The 22,388-nt window shown below is 39.3% G+C and overlaps 1 protein-coding gene across 2 annotated transcripts in view; it reads right to left on the bottom strand.

Moving 5' to 3' along the window:
- The window catches only part of Hmt4-20 (Histone methyltransferase 4-20), a 110,503-nt gene that overhangs the window by 56,138 nt on the left and 31,977 nt on the right, over nucleotides 1-22,388 (bottom strand). For both annotated transcript variants that reach the window (XM_070090756.1, XM_070090757.1), the window contains exons 4-5: nucleotides 19,500-19,662; nucleotides 7,627-7,745 (exon numbers count right to left, since the gene is read on the bottom strand). In XM_070090756.1, the coding sequence (XP_069946857.1) occupies nucleotides 7,627-7,745; nucleotides 19,500-19,662 (282 nt within the window). The remainder of the gene's footprint in view (nucleotides 1-7,626; nucleotides 7,746-19,499; nucleotides 19,663-22,388) is intronic.

The raw sequence follows: 22,388 nt of genomic DNA, 5'->3' as shown, positions 1-22,388 counted from the left end.
CACACCCCTCAGGGTTTTCTTCTATTTTCTTTCTAGCTCTTGTTTATTTCCTCTTATCTCCATGGGGAAGTGGAACAGAATTCTTCCTCCGTAAGCCATGCATGTTGTAAGAGGTGACTAAAATGCCAGGAGCAAGGGCCTAGTAACCCCTTCTGTATAAATTACTAAATTTAAAAAGAGAAACGTTCGCTTTTCTTTTTGGGCCACCCTGCCTTGGTGGGATACAGTCGATTTGTTGAAAGAAAAAAAAAATAATAATAATAATAATAAAAATAATACTTCAGCATAATACATGTTTGTACAAAGGAGTACTATAAGAATTGGGTGTACATGCCAAAAGCCCCTTTATATGCAGAGCATCTCAGGAAAAACTTAAGACTACCTTACAATTAATAATGCAATAACAGTGCTGTAATTTTGTACATATGGTCATTAGGCGAGTTACAATGAATACAAGAGAACTGAATACAGTGGAACCTTGGTATTTGAACTTAATTCTTTCCAGAAGGCTGTTCGAGTGTATCGAACATATTTTTCCCAACCAATTTCCTTTTTTGTTGGTTGTTATCACTAATCTTCTTAGGCCCCATGATGACATTTATACAAATATAAAAAAAATACCAAATAATGTGAAGAAACACGAAGCAGTTTACAGCAAAGTTCCGGCAGGTCGTGTTTGTTTGGTTGAGTGCCGAACAAATGGTCAACTACCAAGCAATTTTCTTACCGAACAAAGCGTTTGAATACCGAATTTTTTGAGTACCAAGGTTCCACTGTACACCGAGGTTCCAGTGTACAGCCTCTCCTCACTTACCGATGTACTCGTTTACCGATGACTCAGACTTAGAATGGGCTCTCTATCCAGTATGCATACTGTATATTAGAGCTGATTTCTTCTATTCTGTTTATTACAATACTGTATTGGGTAGATGACAGGAATATTCTGAGGAACTTTTAAATGTCGAAGAAGAAAGGGAGGCAGTAATTTCATACACAGGCCAGGGAGGTATAACATCTTTTAGGAGTGAAGAAGAGCAGGATGTGAGTATGGGGGAGGTACATGAGGCATTACATAGAATGAAAGGGGGTAAAGCAGCTGAAACTGATGGGATTATGACAGAAATGTTAAAAGAAGGGGGGATATAGTGTTGGAGTGGTTGGTGTTTTTGTTTAATAAATGAATGAAAGAGGGAAGGTACCTAGGGATTGGCAGAGAGCATGCACAGTTCCTTTATGTAAAGGGAAGGGGGACAAAAGAGATTGTAAAAATTATAGGGGAATAAGTTTAGCTGGACTTGAATCCTGGATATGGGAAGTACAATGCCTGCACTTTAAAGGAGGGTTTTGGGATATTGGCAGTTTCGAGGGACTTCTAAACTGTTGTATCTGAGTGCCTCTGCAAAGACAGTGATTATGTATGAGGTGAAAGTGTTAATTTTTTTTATTATTATCACACTGGCCGATTCCCACCAAGGCAGGGTGGCCCGAAAAAGAAAAACTTTCACCATCATTCACTCCATCACTGTCTTGCCAGAAGGGTGCTTTACACTACAGTTTTTAAACTGCAACATTAACACCCCTCCTTCAGAGTGCAGGCACTGTACTTCCCATCTCCAGGACTCAAGTCCGGCCTGCCGGTTTCCCTGAATCCCTTCATAAATGTTACTTTGCTCACACTCCAACAGCACGTCAAGTATTAAAAACCATTTGTCTCCATTCACTCCTATCAAACACGCTCACGCATGCCTGCTGGAAGTCCAAGCCCCTCGCACACAAAACCTCCTTTACCCCCTCCCTCCAACCCTTCCTAGGCCGACCCCTACCCCGCCTTCCTTCCACTACAGACTGATACACTCTTGAAGTCATTCTGTTTCGCTCCATTCTCTCTACATGTCCGAACCACCTCAACAACCCTTCCTCAGCCCTCTGGACAACAGTTTTGGTAATCCCGCACCTCCTCCTAACTTCCAAACTACGAATTCTCTGCATTATATTCACACCACACATTGCCCTCAGACATGACATCTCCACTGCCTCCAGCCTTCTCCTCGCTGCAACATGATGAAATATTTTTCTTTTTGGGGATTTTCTTTCTTTCTGGGTCACTCTTAACTCGGTGGGAGACGACCGACGTGTTGAAAAAAAAAAAAGTTTACCGAGTACACCAGGTAAAGTGTACAGTAGGGTTATTATTGAAAGAATTAGAGGTACGACTGAGGGTAGGATTGTAGATGAGCAAGGAGGCTTTAGAGTGAGTAGGGGATGTGTAGATCAAGTGTTTACACTGTTGAAGCATATATGTGAACAGTATTTAGATAAAAGTAGGGATTTAGAAAAGGCATATGATAGAGTGAATAGGGGAGCAATATGGCAGATGTTGTAAGTGTATGGAATAGGTAGTAAGCTACTAAATGCTGTAGAGTTTTTATGAGGATAGTGAGGCTCAGGTTAGGGTGTGTAGGAGAGAGGGAGATTACTTCACAGGGATGTGCAATGTCACCATGGTTGTTTAATATATTTATAGATGGGGTTGAAAAATAAGTAAATGCTAGGGTGTTGGGGAGAGGGGTGGGATTAAATTATGGGAAATCAAATACAAATTGGGAGTTGACACAGTTGCTTTTTGCTGATGATACTGTGCTTATGGGAGATTCTAAAGAAAAGTTGCAAAAGTTAGTGGATGAGTTTCAGAGGGTGTGCAAAGGTTGAAAGTGAACAAAGATAAGAGTAAAGTGATGAGGGTATCAACCAATTTAGATAAAGAAAAATTGGTTATCACACTGGAGAGAGGGAATACAGAAAAAGTGAAAGTTTTCAGATATTTGGGAGTTGACTTGTCAGCGGATGGGTTTATGAAAGATAAGGTTAACCATAGAATTGATAAGCGAAAAAAGGTGAGTGGTGCATTGAGGTATCTGTGGAGACAAAAAACGTTATCTGTGGAGGCAAAGAAGGGAATGTACGAAAGTATAGTGGTACCAACACTCTTATATGGGTGTGAAGCTTGGGTTGTAAATGCTGCGGTGAGGAGGCAGCTGGAGGCAGTGGAGATGTCGTGTCTAAGGACAATGAATGGTGTAAATGTTATGCAGAGAATTCGGAATGTGGAAATTAGGAGGTGTGGAGTTACTAAAAGTTTTAGTCAGAGGGCTGCAGAGGGGCTGTTGAGGTGGTTTGGTCATTTAGAAAGAATGGAACAAAGTACAGGTCTCCCTCAACATTCGCGAGGGTTAGGGGATCAAGAGCCTCGCGAATGTTGAAAAATCGTGAATTTTTGGTGCCCCAAAATACTGTAGGGAAATATAATACAATACTGCTTCCTTAACTTGTTGAACCATGAATAATCATAAAATACATGAAAACTTCGTAAATTGTACTAAATACATACATGTTATGGTTTAATAACATTTCTTTCAACACAACACACCGGCCGTATCCCACCGAGGCGGGGTGGCCCAAAAGGAAAAACGAAAGTTTATCCTTTTACATTTAGTAATATATACAGGAGAAGAGGTTACTAGAGGTTATTAAATACCACTGCCTCCACCACTGCCTCCACCAGTGCCTCCACCACTTCCTCAACCACTGCGAGTCCCTACTACCCTCCCTCCGACCCCTTAACTGGCAGCCAGCCCTTCCACCACTCAGTGTGGTGAACGTTTTGCTTGTTCATTATTTGCTATTAAACTACAGTATAAATAATGTAAACACATTCATGACTGCATATTGGAATGGCTATTTGGACAGGTATTGGACAGTGACATCATGTGTTTACTCTTGAACACAGCAAAGAATCAAACATTTCTGCTATTGCTAATAATAACAAAAGTAATAATAATAATAATAATAATAATAATAATAATAATAATAATAATAATAATAATAAATGCGATAGAATTGAAGAAGGAAACTGTACAAAAATACGAGGGAGTGGTTGACACATCGTCAATGTGGCTTTGTTTATACTGGAGTGAGCATTAGTCTCCGTGCTCTTCCAAACATTTCACAATAATTCACTGTGTTTGGTGCTTGTAGATTGAGTGCGACTGGAGTGGTAGAGGCAGTGGTTGAGGAAGCGGTTGAGGCAGGGGGTGAGGCAGGGGGTGAGGCAGTGGGTGAGGCAGTGGGTGAGGCAGTGGTTGAGGCAGCGGTTGAGGCAGTGGTTGAGGCAGCGGTTGAGGCGCTGGTAGAGGCAGCGGTTTAGACAGGGGTTAAGGCAGCAGTTGGGGCAATGGTGGAGGCAGCAGTTGAGGCAGTGGTATTTAATAACATGTTATAAATAATAATAATACATATTATTAACATTTATTATTATTATTATTATTATTATTAACATGTATGTAATTAAATACCACTGCCTCAACCACTGCCTCATCTGCTGTCTCACCCACTGCCTCACCCACTGCCTCACCCACTGCCTCAACTGCTGCCTCACCCACTGCCTCACCCGCTGTCTCACCCACTGCCTCAACTGCTGCCTTGCCCACTGTCTCAACCGCTTCCTCAACCACTGCCTCTACCACTCCAGTTGCACTCAATCTACAAGCACCAAACACAATGAATTATTGTGAAATGTTTGGAAGAGCACGGAGACTAATGCTCACTCCAGCATAAACAAAGCCACTCTGACGATGTGTCAACCACTCCCTCGCATTTTTGTACAATTTCCTTCTTCAATTCTATCGCATTTATTATTATTATTATTATTATTATTATTATTATTATTATTATTATTACTATTATTATTATTAGCAGTAGCAGAAATGTTTGATTCTTTGCTGTGTTCAAGAGTAAACACATGATGTCACCGTCCAATACCTGTCCAAAAAGCCATTCCAATATGCAGTCATGAATGGGTTTACATTATTTATACTGTAGTTTAATAGCAAATAATGAACAAACAAAACACTCGCTACACTGGTGGAAGGGCTGGCTGCCAGTTGCGGGGGTCGGAGGGAGGGTAGTAGGGACTCGCAGGTGGCAGGAAACTTAAATATGATTTGGCGGCTGGGAATTTGGCAGTTGGGAATTCGCAAATGTGTGAAGCCCGTGAAAGTTGAAAACGCGAATGTTGAGGGAGACCTGTAGAATGACTTGGAGAGCATATAAATCTGAGGGGGAAGGAAGGCAGGGTAGGGGTCATCCTCGAAAAGGTTGGAGGGAGGGGGTAAAGGAGGCTTTGTGGACAAGGAGCTTGGACTTCCAGCAAGCATGCACTAGCGTGTTAGATAGAAATGAATGGAGACAAATGGATTTTGGGACCTGACGAGCTGTTGGAGTGTGACCAGGGTAATATTTTGTTAAGGGATTCAGGGAAACCGGCTAGCCGGACTTGAGTCCTCGAAATAGGAAGTACAATGCCTGCACTTTAAAGGAGAGGTTTGGGATATTGGCAGTTTGGAGGGACTTCTAAACTGTCGTATCTGAGCGCCTCTGCAAAGACAGTGATTATGTATGAATGTTGGTGAAAATGTTGAATGATGATGAAAGTATTTTTCTTTCTTTTTGGGTCACCCTGCCTCGGTGGGAAATGGCCAATGTGTATATAAAAAAAAAAAAATTAAATAATTGTCCACTAGTTACAAGTTAACTTTAAGGCTCCCTGAAATGCTCTGCAAAACGAGAGGCTTTCTATAAAACATGACAAAAATGTGAGTCAAATCCTGTGTCAACTGTGAACTTACTTTTTAGAAATAAAGATTATTATTAAATTTATTACCTTTTTATGGCATATGATTTTAGTCTGAGGTCTTTCCTAACCCTGTCAACCAAAACCAGCTATCTACATATGTCCAGGAAGGATATGTGCATAGCAAAGATTCTATTGTACCTCCAAATGGAGATGTGTGTGAAAGAAGCAATATCACCACTGGAAGAAAAGGTATCCCTTTTTTATCCACTTTGTTCCAAGGATAATTGTAGCCAATCAAATTAATAGCTATGACCATTCAGGAATCTTAAAGCTAGCAAACCTCACCATACTAATTATTCACAGCTTTTAACAACCTTCACATTATTGTAGTAATTAAACTGACAAGGAACTGTGAAAAAAAAAATTGTTCTACCTGGTTACTTATGACACACTCAGTTTAAACATTCTTCTATTAAATACCACATTTCCTGTCATTCACAGACACACTTCTTTTACTTTATCCTTCCACTAACCTTCAGTCTCCCCCTACGCCACCCCTCAACTACTTCCCTAAAAAACAAGAAAAGAAAGCAAATGAAAAAATTAGTTTGGATAATTACCTAAGGTGACAAGTAGATTTCCCTCACAGAACCTTGTGCATCATTCACCATTACATATCCAGGATCTAATTAACGTCACATCCCCAATGCCTCATACAAATCCAATAAACATACTTCTAATAACATGTTACTACAAAAAAATATTAACAAAAGTAGTATGCACTCAAGAACAATGGCACATTGAGCTGACATAAAAAATGGCAGTACTGCCAATGTTTAAACAGATCTCTTCATAACTTGAGTGTGCAAGCTAGACTGAAATGTCAGATGATAAAGGAAACTATTGGACAGAAGTAACCAATATAATTCAAATTGTTTCACATCACAAAATAATAATAATAATCAGTGCTATCGTACACAACAGAATTGTAATTAACCAAAAGTTTAACTCACAACAAATGTAAGTGTGATACTGTTTATAATCCAGAAAAAGACATCAAATTCATTCATCACTTTCTAAATTATTATTATAATCATAATTAAGGACCAAATCCATAAGGGTCATACAGCATCACTTTCATCACATAATAACACTCAAAACTAATTTGCATGTTTCCTCTTAATTTATGGCTCAGAGCCTGATGTTTGTATCATATAATTTTCAACACTCCAGCTGTCTCCCACCAAGGAAGGGAGACCCAAAAAGAAGAAACATTTTCACCATCATTCAATCACTTGTTTTGTCAGGAGTGTGCTGACATCTCAACTCACACAACCTTCCAATCAGCAACATCTCCCACCCCTCCTTCAGAGTGCAGGCACCATACTTCCCACCTCTATAACTTTTAGTCCACCCATCTGGTTTCTCTGAATCCCATCATATTACTTTTCTCACCCTCAATTATTATTATTATTATTATTATAACTCCTAGGTAGTAGGTTGGTAGACAGCAACCACCCAGGGAGGTACTACCGTTCTGCCAAGTGAGTGTGAAACGAAAGCCTGTAATTGTTTTACATGATGGTAGGATTGCTGGTGTCTTTTGTCTGTCTCATAAACATGCAAGATTTCAGGTACGTTTTGCTACTTCTACTTACACTTAGGTCACACTACACATACATGTACAAGCATATATATATACACACCCCTCTGGGTTTTCTGCTACTTTCTTTCTAGTTCTTGTTTATTTCCTCTAATCTCCATGGGGAAGTGGAACAGAATTCTTCCTCCATAAGCCATGCGTGTCGTAAGAGGCGATTGAAATGCCGGGAGCAAGGGGTTGGTGACCCCTTCTCCTGTATATATTACTAAATTTGAAAGGAGAAACTTTCGTTTTTCCTTTTGGGCCACCCCACCTCGGTGGGATACGGCCGGTGTGTTGAAAGAAAGATTATTATAACTATTATTATATACAGCACAAATTAGCTACATACCATTTCTTGGTTGCACATATTTTGGCTCCAACACAGCCTTCCATTGAGTACCGGTAGCACGCCTTAACCACAAATCCACTGTCTTTGTCAAACACTCGTAGATATCGAAAAACATGTTCCTGAAATAGAAAATAAAAATAGGAATACTAATATTAGTGGAAAGTTTACCGTTCAACTAGCAGTAAAGCAGATCTAGCATCAGTGTGATTGGTGGCAGTGCCATAAATCTACACACAAATCACATCCAAAATTTGATCAGTGTTTTAGTGAAAATATGATGCATGAAGTATGTTACTTGAGAGTCAACTGCAACAACATTTAATAAAACTGGATTAAAGATACTTTTTATTCTCAGTTTATACCAAATTCACTGATGATTTGCTTATGTTCATTTTATGCATATGTGGAGAGTTAATGTTTGCTTGGAAGAAAATGGTGAGCAACTACAAATTTAAAAATTATGTATATTGGCTGGTGTGGCAGGTGGTTGTCTAGTGTGTGGTCAGTGTTTGAAATGCAGAGGCTCAGATCACCTTACTCCACCACCCTCACTACCTACTATACAATCTGCACATGCAAAACCCCTCACCACTACCTTCTCACAGGCACTTGAAACTCACAACATGAGAGAGAGCAAATGTAAAAAAGCATAAAGTACTGTGACAGACAGCAAATATAAGAGAGAATAAAGTGCAGTGACAGTCACTGATGCTGCTACTATCATTCTCCACTACAGGAGGAAATGTGAGAAGAAAGAAGGTAAGGGAGTGGGAGAGAAGGAATGACAGTAAGGACAAGAAAGAGAGGAAAGGAAAAAAAATTGTGATTCAATCAAGTTCTGAACATTCCTTCTAATTTTATTAGAAAATTATTTATTTATTTTTTTTTTTTGTGAAATGCAACTGATCAAAACATGGGTGTCTATGGGAAAGTAAGCCTAGAGTTCTCAATGCTTGAGAAACAAGACAATTTTTAGAAATGCATTAGCCCTGTGAGCAGTAAATCTGGGCCTAGATATGAAAGAATGGGTCTACGCAATAAGTGTGCACCATATAATAAAAACCTGCAGCACACAGTGCATAATGAGAAAAAACTGTGACTGTTTTTGGTTTAAAACAGTGACTTTGCAGTGTATTTTCATATGATTTTTATGGTTTTATTCTTGGTTTCTTGGTCTCATTTTATAGAATGAAGACATATTACAGAAAAAGAGATGATTTTTATTAGTTTCAGGACTGAAAGTAGCTTGAAACTGAGCTCCAAGCAGCCAAAATGTTTGATTTTTGCCAATATTCTAGAGTACACAAGTCATACTGGTCAGTCTAATACGCATTTTGGAATGCACTGACATTATATAATTATTACAGTAATGAAGTAGTCTGCATAAAAGTAATTATTCTAGTTTTTGTCTGAATAAAAATTAAAAATAACAAGCAAGCGTAACATAAGAGGGGCCTGGAGACGTGACTAAGGAGCAGAGGAAATGTTTATTTAGTGCCAGGAATGTCTATATTGTTTGTTATGGACCCTATTTTTAAATTGGGAATTGCTGAATTTAGTGTGAAATTAGCCAAATTACCAATTTCTGATCACTTTGTTGGGTAGTTGAAATAAGTAAATGAGCAGTTTCCTGTACTCATTCAAGAGAATAGAAAAAAATGCTAGCGAAATAGCTATGAGTTTGGTCGATTCGAACAACGAAGTTGGCTAAAGTGGGTGAAATTGCTGATGCATAAATATCACCAAGACTGCTTTGTCAGAGCATGATTATGTAAGTTTTCCATCAAATTTCATACTTTTGGTTTCATTACCTTTGGAAAAAGATTCTCTGTTATTTCATAAAATATTTTTTTTTTTAAATTCTTCGACCCTGGGAGCAAGTTTGTTAGCAGGGGTTGTGACAATGAAAGGGTGTAAAACATTACCCTACTGTCACAAATGAGTTTTGCCCATACTGTACGTGTCTGACAGTATTTTGTAGTAGGTTGGTAGACAGCAACCACCCAGGGAGGTACAACCATCCTGCCAAGTGAGTGTGAAACGAAAGCCTGTAATTGTTTTACATGATGGTAGGATTGCTGGTGTCTTTTGTCTGTCTCATAAATACGCAAGATTACAGGTACGTCTTGCTACTTCTACTTACACTTAGGTCACACTACACGTTTATTTATACACACTCATCTGAGTTTTCTTGGATTTTTATCTTAGTTCTTGTTCTAATTATTTTCCTTTTATATCCATGGGGAAGTGGAACAAGAATCTTTCCTCCGTAAGCCATGTGTGTTGTAAAAGTCAACTAAAATGCTGGGAACAATGGGCTAGTAACTCTTTTCCTGTAATGATTACTAAAAAGAATAAGAAAATTGTCAAAGTGGGAAGTCTGAATGTGCGTGGATGTTATGCGAATGATAAGAAAGAGATGATTGTGGATGTTATGAATAAGAAGAAGCTGGATGTCCTGGCTTTAAGTGAAACAAAGCTGAAGGGGGTGGGTGAATTTCAGTGGAGAGGAATAAATGGGAGTAGGTCAGGGGTTTCTAATAGAGTTAGAGCTAAAGAAAGAGTAGCAATAATGTTGAAGGATAAGCTATGGCAGGAAAAGAGGGACTATAAATGTATTAATTCAAGGATTATGTGGAGTAAAATGAAGGTTGGATGTGAAAAGTGGGTTATAGTAAGCTTATATGCACCTGGGGAAGAGAGAAGTATAGAGGAGAGAGAGAGATTTTAGGAAATGTTGAGTGAATGTGTGAGGAGTTTTAAACCAAGTGTGAGAGTACTTGTGGTTGGGGATTTTAATGCTAAACTGGGTAAAAATGTTGTGGAGGGAGTAGTATGTAAATTTGGGGTGCCAAGGGTAAATGAAAATGAGGAGCCTTTAATTGAGCTATGTGTAGAAAGAGGTTTGGTAATAAGTAATACATATTTTATGAAGAAGAGGATAAATAAATATACAAGGTATGAAATAGCACATAATGAAAGTATAGTTTGTTAGATTATGTATTGGTGGATAAAAGGTTGATGGGTAGGCTCCAGGATGTACACGTTTATAGAGGGGCAACTGATATATCAGATCATTATTTAGTTGTAGCTACAGTTAGAGTAAGAGGTAGATATCAAATTGGGGAGGAGTAGTATGGAAGAAGTGAATATTTTCAGATACTTGGGAGTTGACGTCTCGGCGGATGGATTTATGAAGGATGAGGTTAATCATAGAACTGATGAGGGAAAAAAGGTGAGTGGTGCGTTGAGGTATATGTGGAGACAAAAAACGTTATCTATGGAGGCAAAGAAGGGAATGTATGAAAGTAGTACCAACACTCTTATATGGGTGTGAAGCTTGGGTTGTGAATGCAGCAGCGAGGAGGTAGTTGGAGGCAGTGGAGATGTCCTGTCTAAGGGCAATGTGTGGTGTAAATATTATGCAGAAAATTCGATGTGTGGAAATTAGGAGAAGGAGTGAAGTTAATAAAAGTATTAGTCAGAGGGCTGAAGAGGGGTTGTTAGAGGTGGTTTGGTCATTTAGAGATAATGAATCAAAGTAGAAGACATGGAGAGCATATAAATCTGTAGGGGAAGGAAGGCGGGGTAGGGGTCGTCCTCAAAAAGGTTGGAGGAAGGGGGTAAAGGAGGTTTTACGGGCGAGGGGCTTAGACTTCCAGCACGCGTGCGTGAGCATGTTAGATAGGAGTGAATGGAGACTAATGGTATTTGGGACCTGACGATCTGTTGGAATGTGAGCAGGGTAATATTTAGTGAAGGGATTCAGGGAAACCAGTTATTTTTATACAGCCGGACTTGAGTCCTGGAAATGGGAAGTACAATACCTGCACTCTAAAGGAGGGGTTTGGGATATTGGCAGTTTGGAGGGATATGCTGTGTATCTTTATATGTATATGCTTCTAAATTGTTGTAATTTTTTTTTTCTGAGCACCTCTGCAAAAACAGTGATCATGTGGGAGGTGAAAGTGTTGAATGATGAAAGTATTTTCTTTTTGAGGATTTTCTTTTTTTTTTTGCGTCACCCTGCATCGGTGGGAGATGGCCAACTTGTTAAAAAAAAAAAAGATAATAACAATACTTGTTTATGCTGGAGTGAGCATTAGCCTCCATGATCTTCCAAACATTTCACAATAAGTCATTGTGTTTGGTGCTTGTAAATTCAGTGCGACTACAGTGGTGGAGGCAGAGGTATAGGCAGTGGTAGGAGCAGTGGTTGAGGCAGTGGTTGAGGCAGTGGTAGAGGCAGTGGTAGAGGCAGTGGTAGAGGCAGTGGTTGAGGCAATGGTTGAGGCAATGGTTGAAGCAGTGGTTGAAGCAGTGGTTGAAGAAGTGGTTGAGGCAGTGGTTGAAGCAGCAGTGGAGGCAATGGCTGAGGCAGTGGTAGAGGTAGTAGTTAAGGCAGTGGTTGAGGCAGTGGTTTAGGCAGCAATAGAGGCAGCGGTTGAGGCAGCAGTTGAGGCAGCGGTTGAAGCAGTGGTAGAGGCAGTGGTGGAGGCAGTGGTGGAGGCAGTGGTGGAATGGTATTTAATAACATACATATTAATAAGAAAAGTAGAAGTAGTAGGTTGGTAGACAGCAACCACCCAGGGAGGTACTACCATTCTGCCAAGTGAGTGTAAAACGAAAGCCTGTAATTGTTTTACATGATGGTAGGACTGCTGGTGTCTTTTGTCTGTCTCATAAATACGCAAGATTACAGGTATGTCTTGCTACTTCTACTTACACTTAGGTCACACTACACGTTTATTTATACACACTCATCTGAGTTTTCTTGGATTTTTATCTTAGTTCTTGTTCTAATTATTTTCCTTTTACATCCATAGGGAAGTGGAATAAGAATCTTTCCTCCGTAAGCCATGTGTGTTGTAAAAGTCAACTAAAATGCCGGGAACAATGGGCTAGTAACCCTTTTCCTGTAATAATTACTAAAAAGAATAAGAAAATTGTCAAAGTGGGAAGTCTGAATGTGCGTGGATGTTATGCGAATGATAAGAAAGAGATGATTGTGGATGTTATGAATGAGAAGAAGCTGGATGTCCTGGCTTTAAGTGAAACAAAGCTGAAGGGGGTGGGTGAATTTCAGTGGAGAGGAATAAATGGGAGTAGGTCAGAGGTTTCTAATAGAGTTAGAGCTAAAGAAGGAGTAGCAATAATGTTGAAGGATAAGCTATGGCAGGAAAAGAGGGACTATAAATGTATTAATTCAAGGATTATGTGGAGTAAAATGAAGGTTGGATGTGAAAAGTGGGTTATAGTAAGCGTATATGCACCTGGGGAAGAGAGAAGTATAGAGGAGAGAGAGAGATTTTAGGAAATGTTGAGTGAATGTGTGAGGAGTTTTAAACCAAGTGTGAGAGTACTTGTGGTTGGGGATTTTAATGCTAAACTGGGTAAAAATGTTGTGGAGGGAGTAGTAGGTAAATTTGGGGTGCCAGGGGTAAATGAAAATGGGGAGCCTTTAATTGAGCTATGTGTAGAAAGAGGTTTACCTGGAGAGAGTTCCGGGGGTCAACGCCCCCGCGGCCTGGTGTGTGACCAGGCCTCCTGGTGGATCAGAGCCTGATCAACCAGGCTGTTGCTGCTGGCTGCACGCAAACCAACGTACGAGCCACAGCCCGGCTGGTCAGGAACCGACTTTAGGTGCTTGTCCAGTGCCAGCTTGAAGACTGCCAGGGGTCTGTTGGTAATCCCCCTTATGTATGCTGGGAGGCAGCTGAACAGTCTCGGGCCCCTGACACTTATTGTATGGTCTCTTAACGTGCTAGTGACACCCCTGCTTTTCATTGGGTTTGGTAATAAGTAATACATATTTTATGAAAAAGAGGATAAATGTAGCTCGTAATGAAAGTAGTTTGTTAGATTATGTATTGGCGGATAAAAGGTTGATGGGTAGGCTCCAGGATGCACACGTTTATAGAGGGGCAACTGATATATTTTATCATTATCTAGTTGTAGCTACAGTTAGAATAAGAGGTAGATGAAATAAGAGGAAAATGGCAACAAGTAAGAGGGAGGTGAAAGTGTATAAACTAAGGGAGGAGGAGGTTCGGGTGAGATATAAGCAACTATTGGCAGAAAGGTGGGCTGGTGCAAGTATGAGTAGTGGGGGGGTTGAAGAGGGTTAGAATAGTTTTAAAAATGCAGTATTAGAATGTGGGGCAGAAGTTTGTGGTTATAGGAGGGTGGGTGCAGGAGGAAAGAGGAGTGATTGGTGGAATGATGAAGTGAAGGGTGTGATAAAAGAGAAAAAGGCAGCTTATGAGAGGTTTTTACAAAGCAGAAGTGTTATAAGAAGAGTAGAGTATATGGAGAATAAAAGAAAGGTGAAGAGAGTGGTGAGAGAGTGCAAAAGGAGAGCAGATGATAGAGTGGGAGAGGCACTGTCAAAAAATTTTAATGAAGAAAAAAATTTGGAATGAGTAAAAAAATTAAGAAAGCCTAGAGAACGAATATATTTATCAGTTAAAAACAGAGTAGGGGAGTTAGTAGATGGGGAGATGTAGGTTTTGGGTAGATGGCGAGAATATTCTGAGGAACTTTTAAATGTCGACGAATAAAGGGAAGCGGTAATTTCATGCACTGGCCAGGGAGGTATACCATCTTGTAGGAATGAAGAAGAACAGGATGCGAGTGTGGGGGAGGTGCATGAGGCATTACGTAGAATGAAAGGGGGTAAAGCAGCTGGAACTGATGGGATCATGACAGAAATGTTAAAAGCAGGGGGGGATATAGTGTTGGAGTGGTTGGTATTTTTGTTTAATAAATGTATGAAAGAGGGGAAGGTACCTAGGGATTGGCAGAGACCATGTATAGTCCCTTTATATAAAGGGAAGGGAGACAAAAGAGATTGTAAAAATTATAGAGGAATAAGTTTACCGAGTTGTAGGTAGTAGGTTGGTAAACAGCAACTGCCCAGAGAGGTACTACCGTCCTGCCAAGTGAGTGTACAACGAAAACCTGTAATTGTTTTACATGATGGTAGGATTGCTGGTGTCTTTTGTCTGTCTCATAAACATGCAAGATTTCAGGTATGTCTTGCTACTTCTACTTGCACTTAGGTCACACTACACATACATGTACAAGCATATATATACACACCCCTCTAGGTATTCTTCTATTTTTTTCTAGTTCTTGTTCTTGTTTATTTCCTCTTATCTCCATGGGGAAGTGGAACAGAATTCTTCCTCCATAAGCCATGCGTGTTGTAAGAGGAGGCTAAAATGCCGGGAGCAAGGGGCTAGTAACCCCTTCTCCCGTATAAATTACTAAATTTAAGAGAAACTTTTGTTTTTCTTTTTGGGCCACCCTGCCTTGGTGGGATACGGCCGGTGTGTTGAAAGAAAGAAAGAAATGTATGAAAGAGGGGAAGGTACCTAGGGATTGGCAGAGAGCATGTATAGTCCCTTTATATAAAGGGAAGGGAGACAAAAGAGATTGTAAAAATTATAGAGGAATAAGTTTAATGAGTTGTAGGTAGTAGGTTGGTAGACAGCAACCGCCCAGGGAGGTACTACCGTCCTGCCAAGTGATTGTAAAACGAAAGCCTGTAATTGTTTTACATGATGGTAGGATTGCTGGTGTCTTTTTTCTGTCTCATAAATATGCAAGATTTCATGTACGTCTTGCTACTTCTACTTACACTTAGGTCACACAACACATACATGTACAAGCATATATATACACACCCCTCTGGGTTTTCTGCTATTTTCTTTCTAGTTCTTGTTCTTGTTTATTTCCTCTTATCTCCATGGGGAAGTGGAACAGAATTCTTCCTCCGTAAGCCAAGCATGTTGTAAGAAGCAACTAAAATGCCGGGAGCAAGGGGCTAGTAACCCCTTCTCCTGTATAAATTACTAAATTTGAAAAGAGAAACTTTTGTTTTTCTTTTTGGGCCACCCTGCCTCGGTGGGATATGGCTGGTTTGTTGAAAGAAGTTTACTGAGTATACCAGGAAAAGTGTACCGTAGGGTTATAATTGAAAAAATTAGAGACAAGACAGAATGTAGGATTGCGGATGAGCAAGGAGGTTTCAGAGTGGGTAGAGGATGTGTAAATCAAGTGTTTACATTGAAGCATATATGTGAGCAGTACTTAAACAGAGGTAGGGAAGTTTTTATTGCATTTATGGATTTAGAAAAGGCATATGATAGAGTGGATAGGGAAGCAATGTGGCAGATGTTCCAAGTATATGGAATAGGTGGCAAGTTACTAAATGCTGTAAAGAGTTTTTATGAGGATAGCGAGGCTCAGGTTAGGGTGTGTAGAAGAGAGGGAAACTATTTCCCGGTAAAAGTAGGTCTTAGACAGGGATGTGTAATGTCACCATGGTTGTTTAGTATATTTATAGATGGGGTTGTAAAAGTAGTAAATGCTAGGGTGTTCGGGAGAGGGGTGGGATTAAATTATGGGGAATTAAATACAAAATGGAAAGTGACACAGTTACTTTTTGCTTATGGGAGATTCTAAAGAAAAATTGCAAAGGTTAGTGGATGAATTTGGGAGTGTGTGTGTAAAGGTAGAAAGTTGAAAGTGAACATAGAAAAGAGTAAGGTGACGAGAGTATCAAATGATTTAGGTAAAGAAAAATTGGATATCAAATTGGGGAGGAGGAGTATGGAAGAAGTGAATGTTTTCAGATATTTGGGAGTTGATGTGTCAGCGGATGGATTTATGAAGTATGAGGTTAATCATAGAATTAATGAAGGAAAAAAGGCGAGTGGTGCATTGAGGTATATGTGGAGGCAAAAAAATGTTATCTATGGAGGCAGAGAAGGGAATGTATGAAAGTACAGTAGTACCAACACTCTTATATGGGTGTGAAGCTTGGGTTCTAAATGCTGCAGCGAGGAGGCAGTTGGAGGCAGTAGAGATGTCCTGTCTAAGGGCAATGTGTTGTGTAAAAATTATGCAGAGAATTCGGAGTGTGGAAATTAGGTGGTGTGGAGTTAATAAAAGTATTAGTCAGAGGGTTAAAGAGGGTTTGTTGAGGTGGTTTGGTCATTTAGAGAGAATGGATCGAAGTAGAATGACATGGAGAGTGTATAAATCTGTAGGAGAAGGAAGGCGGGGTAGGGGTTGTCCTCGAAAAGGTTGGAGGGAGGGTGTAAAGGTGGTGTTGTGGGCGAGGGGTTTGGACTTCCAGCAAGCGTGCGTGAGCGTGTTAGATAGGAGTGAATGGAGGCTAATGGTATTTGGGGCCTGACGAGCTGTTGGAGTGTGAGCAGGGTAATATTTAGTGAAGGGATTCAGGGAAACCGGTTATTTTATATAACTGGACTTGAGTCCTGGAAATGGGAAGTACAACGCCTGCACTCTGAAGGAGGGGTTTGAGATATTGGCAGTTTGGAAGGATATATTGTGTATTTTTATATGTATTTACATGTACTTCTAAATTGTTGTATTCTGGGCATCTCTGCAAAAACAGTGATTATGTGTGGGTGAGGTGAAAGTGTTGAATGATGATGAAAGTATTTTCTTTTTGGGGATTTTCTTTCTTTTTGGGTCACCCTGCCTCGGTGGGAGACGGCCGACTTGTTGAAAAAATACTGAGTATACCAGGAAAAGTGTACGGTAGGGTTATAATTGAAAGAATTAGAGGTAAGACAGAATGTAGGATTGCGGATGAGCAAGGAGGTTTTAGAGTGGGTAGGGGATGTGTAGATCAGGTGTTTACATTGAAGCATATATGTGAACAGTATTTAGATAAAGATAGGGAAGTTTTTATTGCATTTATGGATTTAGAAAAGGCATATGATAGAGTGGATAGAGGAGCAATGTGGCAGATGTTGCAAGTATATGGAATAGGTGGTAAGTTATTAAATGCTGTAAAGAGTTTTTATGAGGATAGTGAGGCTCAGGTTAGGGTGTGTAGAAGAGAGGGAGACTAAAAAATAATGGTTGTTTAATATAATAATAATACATGTTATTATTAATAATAATAATATGATAGAACTGAAGAAGGAAACTGTACAAAAATACTAGGGTTGAAGCATTGGTGGAGGCATCGTGAGTCAGCTTGGCTTTGTTTATGCTGGAGTGAGCATTAGCCTCCGTGCTCTTCCAAACATTTCACAATAATTCATTGTGCTTGGTGTTTGTACACTGAGTGCAACTGTTACATAATTAACCATGGGCTCAAAGAAACTTGCTAGTGCCAGCCCTTTGGTAAAGAAACTGAGACACACGATAGAATTGGAGGAAGAAACCGTCAAAAAATACGAGGCAGTGCACCGCAGTGGTTGAGGCAGTGATATTTAATAACACACATGTTATTAAACCGTAACATTTATCTAGTACAATATTTTATGATGTTTTCATGTATTTTATGATTGTTCATCGTTCAACAAGTTAAGAAAGCAGTATTGTATTATATTTCCCTACAATATACTGAGGCACCACACATTCGCGATTTTTCAACATTCGCGAGGCTCGTGATCCCCTAGCTCTCGCGAATGTTGAGGGAGACCTGTATGCATTTTATCGCTCTAGGACGCTTTAAATATCGTAGTGGGTGGGGTGGCCAGGCAGGTTATCATAACTCCCATGCCTGTCTCTCTACAAGCAAATGCTATTCACCTCTCACCCTACATTAAGACTACAAATATTATAAGGAAAGTAATGAGTGCACTGTGTATGCATTTTATAGCTCTAGGGCACTTTAAATGTCGAAGTACATTATGTGTGGGTGGGGTGGCCAGAAAGGCTACCATACCTACCACACCTGACTTCTTACAATAAATATTACTCAACTCTCACCCTACATTAAGACTATTAATATTTTGAGGTAAGTAATGAGTATATTGAGTGTGTATTTTACTTTTTATTGTTTTTAATGCCTAGTTCTATTGCTAATCTAATATATGTTAGTGTAAACTTGTTAATCTGGCATTTATATGCATTTATAAGTGGAAAAAATGGAGTTCTGCTTTCTGGCGATGTCTGCTTTCTGGGGATAGCCTGAAACCTAACCTAGTGCATAAGTGGGGCCCTACTCTATATTACAGAAACAGAGGTGATTTGCATGGTTCACCAACTAAAAGTAGTTTGAAACTGAGCTCAAAAAAGCGGAAATGTTCAATTTTTGACAATTTTCAAGAGTAAACAAATCATGTTACACTTCCAATACACGTCAACTGGTGGGTCTAATGTGCATTCACGAATGCGCTGATATTATTTATACAATTATTACAATTATGCAGTAGTCTGAATCACAGTAAATCTTCTACTTTTTGTGTGAATAAAAATTCAAAATAAAAAACAAGCGTAATATAAGTGGGGCCTGGAGACATGACTAATGAACAGAGAAAATGTTATTTTAGTGCCAGGAGTATCTGCATTGTTTATTCTGGCCCCAGTTTTGAAATTAACCTTTCTTGAATTTTGTGTGAAATTGGCCAAAATAGTAATTTCTGATCAATTTTTTTAGGTAGTTGAAATAGGTTAATAGGCAGTTTCTTGTACTCAATCAATAGAATAAAAGGAGTTCTAGCAAAATAGCTATGTGTTTGGTTGAGTGGAGGAAAGGAATCGGGCTAAAACAGGGCTCAAAGTGGGCAAAATTGCCGATGCATAAATATTACCAAGACGCTAAATTCGAGAGAGTGTAATTCAACAAGATTTCCCATCAAATTTTGAACCTTTGGTTTAATAATCTTTGGGAAAAGATTCTCTTATCATTTCACAAGATAATTGTTTTTTTTTTTAATTCTTCGACACTGTGAGCAAGTTTGCGAGAAGGGGGTGTAGACACTCAAAGGGTTAATGATTTTAGTTAGTGCCAAACTGTACTGTAGGCCAAGATATAATTTAAAGCACACAATACAGCAATTATGGGAAGAAATATTACACAGAAAAATTGAAAAATTTCTTACTTTAAAGGTGGCTTGAAGTGCCTTATTTTTTGTGATAAAAAAGGTCCAAGGCATCCAATCTCCAGATACAAGTTGCTTGAAGGCTTTCTCATAGTCTTGATGATCTATGAAGTCCTCGACAATGGTACGAAGCTCGTCTTTGTTTCCACGCAATGGTCTGTACCTGAATTCCAGAAAAATTATATAACAAATATATACTGCAATCTTTTGAAATAAGATGCCATTTTTGAGCCCAGAAACTTTACAGGTATTTTTTTTTTTTTTTTAACAAGTCGGCAGTCTCCCACCGAGGCAGGGTGACCCAAAAAAGAAAGAAAATCCCCAAAAAGAAAATACTTTCATCATTCAACACTTTCACCACACTCACACATTATCACTGTTTTTGCAGAGGTGCTCAGAATACAACAGTTTAGAAGCATATACATATAAAGATACACAACATATCCCTCCAAACTGCCAATATCCCAAACCCCTCCTTTAAAGTGCAGGCATTGTACTTCCCATTTCCAGGACTCAAGTCCGACTATATGAAAATAACCGGTTTCCCTGAATCCCTTCACTAAATATTACCCTGCTCACACTCCAACAGATCATCAGGTCCCAAGTATCATTTGTCTCCATTCACTCCTATCTAACACGCTCACGTACGCTTGCTGGAAGTCCAAGCCCCTCGCCCACAAAACCTCCTTTACCCCTTCTCTCCAACCCTTTCGAGGACGACCCCTACCCCTCCTTCCTTCCCCTATAGATTTATATGCTTTCCATGTCATTCTACTTTGATCCATTCTCTCTAAATGACCAAACCACCTCAACAACCCCTCTTCTGCCCTCTGACTAATGCTTTTATTAACTCCACACCTTTTCCTAATTTCCACACTCCGAATTTTCTGCATAATATTTACACCACACATTGCCCTTAGACAGGACATCTCCACTGCCTCCAACCGTCTCCTCGCTGCTGCATTTACCACCCAAGCTTCACATCCACATAAGAGTGTTGGTACCACTATACTTTCATACATTCCCTTCTTTGCCTCCATAGATAGCGTTTTTTGACTCCACATATACCTCAACGCACCACTCACCTTTTTTCCCTCATCAATTCTATGATTAACCTCATCCTTCATAAATCCATCCGCCGACACATCAACTCCCAAGTATCTGAAAACATTCACTTCTTCCATACTCCTCCTCCCCAATTTGATATCCAATTTTTCTTTATCTAAATCATTTGATACCCTCATCACCTTACTCTTTTCTATGTTCATTTTCAACTTTCTACCTTTACTCACATTCCCAAACTCATCCACTAACCTTTGCAATTTTTCTTTAGAATCTCGCATAAGCACAGTATCATCAGCAAAAAGTAACTGTGTCAATTCCCATTTTGAATTTGATTCCCCATAATTTAATCCCACCCCTCTCCCGAACACCCTAGCATTTACTTCTTTTACAACCCCATCTATAAATATATTAAACAACCATGGTGACATTACACATCCCTGTCTAAGACCTACTTTTACCGGGAAGTATTCTCCGTCTCTTCTACACACCCTAACCTGAGCCTCACTATCCTCATAAAAACTCTTGACAGCATTTAGTAACTTACCACCTATTCCATATACTTGCAACATCTGCCACATTGCTCCTCTATCCACTCTATCATATGCCTTTTCTAAATCCATAAATGCAATAAAAACTTCCATACCTATATCTAAATACTGTTCACATATATGCTTCAATGTAAACACTTGATCTACACATCCCCTACCCACTCTGAAGCCTCCCTGCTCATCTGCAATCCTACATTCTGTCTTACCTCTAATTCTTTCAATTATAACCCTACCGTATACTTTTCCTGGTATACTCAGTAAACTTATTCCTCTATAATTTTTACAATCTCTTTTGTCCCCTTTCCCTTTATATAAAGGGATTATACATGCTCTCTGCCAATCCCTAGGTACCTTCCCCTCTTTCATACATTTATTAAACAAAAGTACCAACCACTCCAACACTATATCCCCCCCCTGCTTTTAACATTTCTGTCATGATCCCATCAGTTCCAGCTGCTTTACCCCCTTTCATTCTACGTAATGCCTCACGTACCTCCACCACACTTACATTCTGCTCTTCTTCACTCCTAAAAGATGGTATACCTCCCTGGCCAGTGCATGAAATTACCGCCTCCCTTTCTTCCTCAACATTTAAAAGTTCCTCAAAATATTCTCGCCATCTACCTAATACCTCCCTCTCCCCATCTACTAACTCCCCTACTCTGTTTTTTATGATTAAATGTGAGTGCTTATTCCTAGATTCTAAATTCAATTTATTTATTATTCAATTCATCTTGCCTGCCAACCAATGGATAATGATAAGACAACGAAACCAGGGAAATCACTATTTACTGTTTTAATAAAATAAGAACAACAACTAAGCTATGTCATCTGAAATTTTCTGAGCGTTTCATTGCATGAAAATAAACTGAGATAAACAAAAAATAACATTGTACTCATCATAAAAAAAGTAACTGACAAGCATGAGCAATGTTGTACAAACTGGAAAAAATCATTAGATAAAATACCAGAACAGTAAAAATCTAACTATTTAACAGTCTAGACTGAAGCCAACAAAATACTATAAACAGCAAAATTACCTAAGCTACGAGATAAGCTACTAAACTTAAGAAATTAAACAAGAAAGGGACGAAAAACTGCACTGAGTTAAATCTCAAAAACTGATTGGACAATAGCAATAATAATAATATGATTATGTAGAGTATGTATTGGTGAATAAAAAGATTATGGGTAGATTTCAGGACATGCATGTTTATAGAAGGGCAAGAGATATCTCAAGTCATTATATAGTTGCAGCTACAGTGAGAGTAAGAGG

The sequence above is a fragment of the Cherax quadricarinatus genome, chromosome 33 (assembly GCF_038502225.1).
Source record: "Cherax quadricarinatus isolate ZL_2023a chromosome 33, ASM3850222v1, whole genome shotgun sequence".
Lineage (NCBI taxonomy): Eukaryota > Metazoa > Arthropoda > Malacostraca > Decapoda > Parastacidae > Cherax > Cherax quadricarinatus.
The sequence above is the reverse complement of the archived record's forward strand: the minus strand, read 5'-3'. Positions and strand labels throughout refer to the sequence as shown.